At 39.1% G+C, this 7,346-nt stretch overlaps 1 protein-coding gene across 2 annotated transcripts; it reads right to left on the reverse strand.

Annotated features, from left to right (window-relative positions):
- Nucleotides 1-879: 879 nt before the first annotated feature.
- Nucleotides 880-2,304, reverse strand: LOC132798975 (uncharacterized). 2 transcript variants are annotated; one of them, XM_060811030.1, is made up of 4 exons: nt 1,779-2,298; nt 1,632-1,721; nt 1,433-1,564; nt 880-1,116 (listed from the first exon to the last, which is right to left on the reverse strand). In XM_060811030.1, the coding sequence occupies exons 1-4, from the start codon at nt 2,197-2,199 to the stop codon at nt 989-991; spliced, it is 771 nt and encodes a 256-aa protein (XP_060667013.1). In that variant the 5' UTR covers nt 2,200-2,298; the 3' UTR covers nt 880-988. The 2 variants fall into 2 exon arrangements, with proteins under 2 accessions (XP_060667013.1, XP_060667014.1); XM_060811031.1 differs by lacking the exons at nt 880-1,116; nt 1,433-1,564 and having other exon boundaries at nt 1,791-2,304.
- Between the last annotated feature and the right edge of the window lie 5,042 nt (nt 2,305-7,346).

Below are 7,346 nucleotides of genomic sequence, written 5' to 3' on the forward strand. Positions count from 1 at the left end.
AAGTCTCGCTCTGAGTTTTTGGCTTTGAGAAGCGATAGCGCTGCCACAAATCATTGGCAAACGTGCTTTTATTGCGAGGCAAGGTGTGGTGGCAGCTGCATTCAATTTTTATCCATTTGAATATGCAATCAATACACCAACATTGCATACTAACATCACAGAGTCTTTGATAGGGTGTTGATCTTTATCAGAAGATGCAACTAACTGCTATCAGGCATAGATAGCTATTCCTCGCTAAGATGCTTCATGATTAGCCTCGTCCCTCTCACTCCATCTGTTTTTTCCAGTGCAGCTGCAACTCGCCTCAATCGAGCCTCATTAGTTGTTGCCTTCGATGACGCCAAACAAGCCACTTAATTTAAATTTAAATGTCGAGTTCTCGCTTTGCGTGTGGGGCAAAGTATTTTGTCTTTCTTTCTTCTCCTTCCGCACCCAACTCGAATCTCACTGTCATGTTCTCTTTCCCAACCACAGTCCCGTTCCCATTCCCATTCCCAGTCCCAGTCCGAGTCACGGCACGCCAAGATTTATTTTCAGTATTCCATGGGCGACTAAAATGCGCTGTCAGCGCAGCAGTTGCTGCCATACGTCTATCCTTTTACAGCGAGTGCTTGCTGGTATAGAGACAGCTACTTTAGAGACTGGTGGTGGTCCGTTCGGTGGTGCAGACCCACTTGACGTTGCTCGTGGTGTTGCTGTTGCATTTGCTGTGGCAGTTGGTGGTGATGCTGCACTCGCTTCGTTCTCCCCCAATGCACTCGACACCCGAAATGGATGCCACATTAATTAGGCAAAATATTGACAATCTGATGTGTGCTCTGCTCTACTGTGCTGTGCTGTGCTGTGGTGTAATGCGGGGTGTTGCCATTGATTAATGCATTTGCTTGGATGTGTGTTCTATTTATTAGTTGGACCTTAGCTCAATTACAGTATAAGTGGGATTTTCTGAATATTGTTTAAGTACTATTTATCGCTTCGTTTTCCGTGTTCATTTGTTCACATCGGATTTTCTTACATCATTTTCAGAAATTGTCTTCCGCATGGAGCACTTGTTGAACGGGCTTACACGAAATATCAACTGAAGCAGCGCACCAAAGCGTTGCCGACGCTCTTTTTCTAAAAAGAATAAAAAGATAAAAGAAACCCTTTATTATTTTTCTACATTTCTAAACAATAGTTTCTTTCTTAATTTTAGTCTTGCTTAAATTAACATTAATAAATATGCAAATTAAAATCAAGTTCCAAATTTTGTGTATTAGTTACATAGATACATAGAATAATTTATATATTATAATTATTTGGATATAATGTAATATAATAACAATAAAATCTACATTCCTTTGGCTTATATATTTGTATTTAATTGGTCTATTATTTAGTCTTAGTATAAGCGTATTGATTTTCATTCATATTTCACTGTTTGTTAACTTACCAGAATATTGAGTCTTTCTTTCGTGTTCAGGGAACATTAGTTTCTTAGATCCCACACCAAATTTGATTTGATTTGAGTTGTTACTTCTCCTAATTCTATGAATGAATTTCGATGGGGACTTTGCCAGTTTCTCTGCGAAAGCGAATTGAAATCGCCAATTTTTAGAGTTGCCTCACATCCCGTAAACTTTAAACCTTACCAAATAGTTTTCTGTTGGTTTGGATATTGTTATACTGTTGTTGAGTTGTTGCCTCGGGCCTGGTTCTGGGCAGGTCTTCGTTTAGGTATTCTGCGAAAGAAGGTGATTTTGAGATCTTTAGTTTCAACTTAGATTCATCTTAGTTGCCTTGACGCGCACAACTTTCCGTAGTCTTTTTCAGGAGCATCCAGTTCTTATGCAGAATGTTGCCCTCTATTATGAGGTTCTCATAGCCCTTCAGCAGTTTCCTCACATCGACACCCAGAAGCTCCTCGGGCATGGCCTGATCACTGAACTGCTTCGATGTCTTACGAAGATCCTCAAACCGTCGAATCAATTGCTTGATGTTGCCAGCACTTTCGAGTTCCTCTTCACATCGAACTGGCAGAACTACAGACTTTGTCGATGGTACCACTTTGACTTGAACTGGTCGATCTGAGCTAATATTACGCAGAATCACGGCCGTCTCCTCTATGAAAGTCTCCTGGCGAAGACGTAGCTCCTGGAGCCGCTGTTTTAGCTCGTCCAGATACGCCAGCTGCTGGCATGTGGGCTGCTTGCTGGCCATGATTGCGCTGACATGAATTTACAACTAATATTTTACATAAACATTTGTGAACTTTGTGTGTTGGATGTGTAGAGATGATTTAATAGGATCCTATGCGGTATAAACGAGCTACTTTTCAAGGTTTACTACGTTCTTATACATTTAATAGAACAAAAATTATGGAAGAAAGAGATTAGGATCAAGATAAGTCAATTAAATAAATCAATAAATTTACATAATCTATATATTAAGTGCTAAAAATACAAATTTTAAAAATGTATAAATATATCAATATCTTCCTTATTAAAGTATACTTAATTGAACTTGTATTGTATTGTATAAAGTTTCGTAAAAGAAGGAAATGTTTAAAATTTCTATTGCTGAATAGTTCAGTTACTCTAGATTATATGCCATTAGATTGAGTTCAATAATCAATAAATTGATTTAAAAATGGTTACAAATTCAAATTTTAAAAGTGTATAAATATGTTTATACTTTTCTATTCGAATTTCACGTATTTTGAAGTTATTTAAACTTCTACATAGGTCCTCACTATAAGAGGATAATATTCAAAATTGTAATAAAACTTGCTGACGCGATCAGTTACTATAGATTGTATGCATAATGTTTTATGAATTCTCAATAATTTGCCATTTTCTTAAGTTCAATAACAACAAGATCGTATCAGACATCTCTAGCTTGACGTAAAGTGTGAAAGTAAAGAGCATCCACGAAGTGCTTATCGGTTTTTGCTATTGCCTTTTATGAGCCTGCAAATTGAGATATCGCATGCATTTTGAATTGTCGAGTAAGCTGTAACCAACAGTTTGCGGCAAACAATGGCGATTTGAGTCGGCGCTATACAGATATACACTCCTATACTTTGCTATATATCTTGTCGTGTTCTCCAGCCGAATGCTGGATGGTGGCTTATGGTCTTTCTGTGCGGTAGGTGGTAAATTGTAGTTGGGGCAAGTTTGGAATTTCACGAAGCTGTTGCCAAGAAAACGTGCCACTGCCGTTGGCTGGTGGCAAGCTATGTTTTGGGAAAGAGGCAACAGGAATTGCGGAAGCCCCCACCAAAAAAAAAAACTAAATAAAATGCCGCTGCTGTTGATTTCACCTGAGGTGAGTGGTTTTCTTCCATCATCCCCAACAACAACTTCTTCTCCTTCTCCTGCTCTGCGAAATCAGCTTTGCCGATTGTTGTTTCATATTTTAATGCTTTTTTGAGTTGGTAGGCGTGCTACGACACGATTCTCTTGGCCGATAAGCTGTAATTTTATGTGCCGCCAGATCGCAATTGCTATTGGCATTGGTATTGGTATTGGCCACATTGAGGTGTCTGTCTGACTGCCTACCGGTTAGTTAGGTGTGGGCTGGCCTGCGACTTAAAGAAGTTAAAATTATTACAGGGCAATTGTCTTGATCGTTGATTTATGTGCGCTTTTGTCGTCGGCCCCTCTCTCTCTCTCTCTCTCTCTCTCTCTCTCTTCTGACCAAACGTAGAGCGGCTGACTGAAATTTATTAGGCGGGCCATAACCCGGACCTAGTATCGAGTACAATGAAATGCCATGCAATATGGAAGTTACACCGTTTCGATAGTCTATTATAGGGTATTTCTTTGGCCCAACTTCCTTGTTGAGTGATCCCCTTCAACAATCAACTAGCCTGCTAATACATTTAATTATGTTTATTGTGTTGACTCGCATCAATTCTAAAGCCATAACAACGCCTTCGAAAGTCATCTGCACTCCCTCCTGTCATCCCATTCGATACTCGATATTATTTCGTTGTTTTGCCTCGCCACCCGATTGAAAGATTCGCCTGGCAAATGTTGCAGCCTCTAAATTGCCTCAAACTTAATGATTTCATCTTTCATTGAATTCAAATTTGTTGGCCGGGGGGCATGCAACGATGCCGCAACATTTGCAGCTGTGCCAGTGCCCACAGTTTGTGTGTGCAAAGGAGCGACTCCAATGTGGGCGTGGGCCCAACATCATGAACGCCCCTTGTTGCCGCTGCCTCGATTTGTTGCTCTCGCCGTTGTTGCCTCTTGTTGTTCCCCTTGTTGCTGCTTGCCGACTGTTGTTGATAGCCGCCGCTGTCCGGCAATATAACGAATTTATTATTTATTTCACCTGACAGCAGCAGCAACAGACTCTATAAATTTCCCTAGCCACAAGCCGAGACATGGTCTTATTCGCATTGCCTGGTCTCGTATTTATGACCTATCGTATGGGATGCTCACATGAAATGAAAATGAAATTATTGATAAGCCTTTCGCTTGCTTATTTTGCAATGCCGTTGAGGTTGCTGTTACCATTACCAAACTCTGCCTGCAACAGCTTCATTTAGTCAAGTATTCCAGAGGTTGCCACAAATACGAATCAGCTGGGCCAACTTACTTTGTTACCAGCCCAACTTTAACCCAATATCCTGCTTGCAGTCATAATTTGTACGCTGATTTGTGATGTTAAAGACAACAAATCCAAACACTCTCCATAGGCTAACCGAATATTGAATACGCTTCTTGGAAAAAAATGCATTTTAATCAACACTGACCACATGTAATTAGACTTGATAATGAAGGGATTTGTTTAAATGATATCAGTTGAAAAATTCATTTTAGACATTTATATTGAAATCAATAATAAACTAATTTCTGAACTCAAATCGACTAAGTGTCGGCTATGATCATTAGTTCTAGTCTAGTAAATAAATTAAAACATACAAATTATTCAATATTTTGCATAATAAATCAAATGCATACTGATCTGAGATTATAAAACACTTATTATTAGGTCGAATAAATATTATATATTGTTATTATATTTTAAATTTTATGATAATAAAGTGCAATACTTTTAATGCACTTTATTTAAACATGTCCTCCAATCGAAATCCATAGAAAGCCTCTGCCCAATCAAAAATCGCAAGGTTCATGGTGGAGCCATAAGAGAGAAAAAATTACAATAGTTATAACCATCTAGAATACAATGCATGTGTTTGAGAACAAAAATTTCTTAAGACTACATTTCTATCTTTACTTGTGCCTTGTTATGTTTTTCTCTTATTATTTAACATATTTTAAACATCAATTGTTTTGTTATGAGTTTTTAAGTAAAAATAATAAAATAATATAGAAACATAAAATCTAGGCAGAGCAAATAGTGTTGTTCCTTTGATTTAAAATGTTGAACTAAAGTCTGGTGTTGTCGCTTTTAGTTCAGTAATTAAAAATTTTGACAAAAGTTTGGTTTTTTTTTTGTGTAGGCTTTCTGCAAAGTGTAAAATAGGTCCCTAGATTAAGATACTTTATTACCCAAACTAACAATAATAATGGAGACATCAAAATGTAACTTTATAGAAAATAAAAATACATAACAAAAACAAATATTTTATTTATTATTTTATTTTATTACTTAAAATTTGGAAATTATGTGATGAGAACAAAATACTTATTTTAATAATTCCATATTAATAAAGTAAAAAGATGAGAAAAACCAAATAATATCATAGGATAAATTCTACGTAGGAAATTAATTCTCAAATAATAATTTACGAATTAGCAATCATTAAATTCGCAATCTTTTTGAAGGGTATTAAAAGTTATAAGAATTCCAATCAAATCATTTCTAGCCTCAAAGGCAGAATCTGTCTTGGTTCGTCCGGGAGATCTGTTTAGGCCATATATCCGAAGCCACTGCGACTTTAACCTCGATTCAACTTCGAGTCCGATTTGGCGTGTATTTTATTAAGATTTGCCCTTAACGATGTTTCATTTTTCATGTGCGCATTCATAAACTTTTTCTTATTTTTCGAGCTCCCGATACCCGAAGCGGATTGTGTTTGCATCGCAAGAAGAATTCAAGCCACTCCAACTCCGGCTCAACTTTTTATACCTACCAAGTTTATTTCCCTGGTTTCTTGTTTGCGCAAGTGAATGAATAATTGCAACAGTGTGTTATAAGCTGCAGGAGAGTTGCATCAATTTTAGGAAACTTGTAGAGCCTAGAACCATTAAATGCTTGTAGACGCTTGCTGTAACAATTTTGGGAAAAATGGAAGATGTTTCTCATCAATATTATCTATACTTATCCCATCATGTATATAAATGTATTGTCTAAATTGTAAAACTTGTACATATTCTTATAAGTAGAAAATATATATCTGAAAATATAATATATTCTCAGGAAACTCTGCAGAATCCTGTTGATGCAAATGGTTCTAAAGGAGAGTGAAGAGGAAGGTCTCCAGAGCGGCTGTCAAAAGCACAGCAGGCAGTATAATCGCGGCGAATACAATTGCGAACCGGGCAGCTGAAGAATGATGCCAGAGAGAGGGGCAGGGAGCAGGATGGAGAAGGAAGAAGAAGCTGGCTGCAGAGTCGTGAGTGAAGGAGTGCGGCAGCAAACACTCCACACTTGTCAACAGCGGCTCTACTGATTTTCTGCCTTGGGTAACCAAGTGCTCTGGCTATGTGGTAAATACAGAGGCCATGCCAGGCCGACTTTAGCAACCGGGACCGGGACCGGGGCAGGTACTAGAGGCAATCGGGCAACCGGCAACCGAGCAACGGAGCAATCGAGCAACCGGGTCGCGGTTGCAACTGAAGCTGAGTCTGAGTCTGAAGCTGAAGCTGAAACGAGACTCACGCTTATGCCCACAAATCATAAATTGCCGCCTTAAAATTTATCTTCAATTTTCGAGACCCCATGTGGTGCTTAGCGAATGGTGTTTTGAAATTTATTGCTGCATTTGCAATAAATATTGTCAGTTGGGTTCAGACGGGTTGCGCGAGTGGGACAGAGAGACAGAGAGAGTGAGAGAGAGAGGGATAGCTGCTTTGGCGGCTGCTTTTTGTATGATTGCCGGCACTGTAACGCCTCTCACACCAATAACCGCTCCCTCCCCCGATTCCTTCGGCGCTCCGCGCTCTTCTCGGCATTGTTTATTGTTTTCGTGCATATTAATGTGCGTTGATTGTGAGCCCAGGGACTTGTGCGCGGGTTCTAAGCCACAATCACCACTCGCCCCCCTCACCCACCACAATGCCATCCCACTCGTACACACCATCCTGTGGCGGGCAGTTAGCAGCTGCCATTGTCCCAGGTTCCAGTCAGTTGCTTGGTTAATTTACAGCGCGAGAAATTGATTGCCAGTT

Source organism: Drosophila nasuta, chromosome 2L, assembly GCF_023558535.2.
Source record: "Drosophila nasuta strain 15112-1781.00 chromosome 2L, ASM2355853v1, whole genome shotgun sequence".
NCBI classification, from domain to species: Eukaryota; Metazoa; Arthropoda; class Insecta; order Diptera; family Drosophilidae; genus Drosophila; species Drosophila nasuta.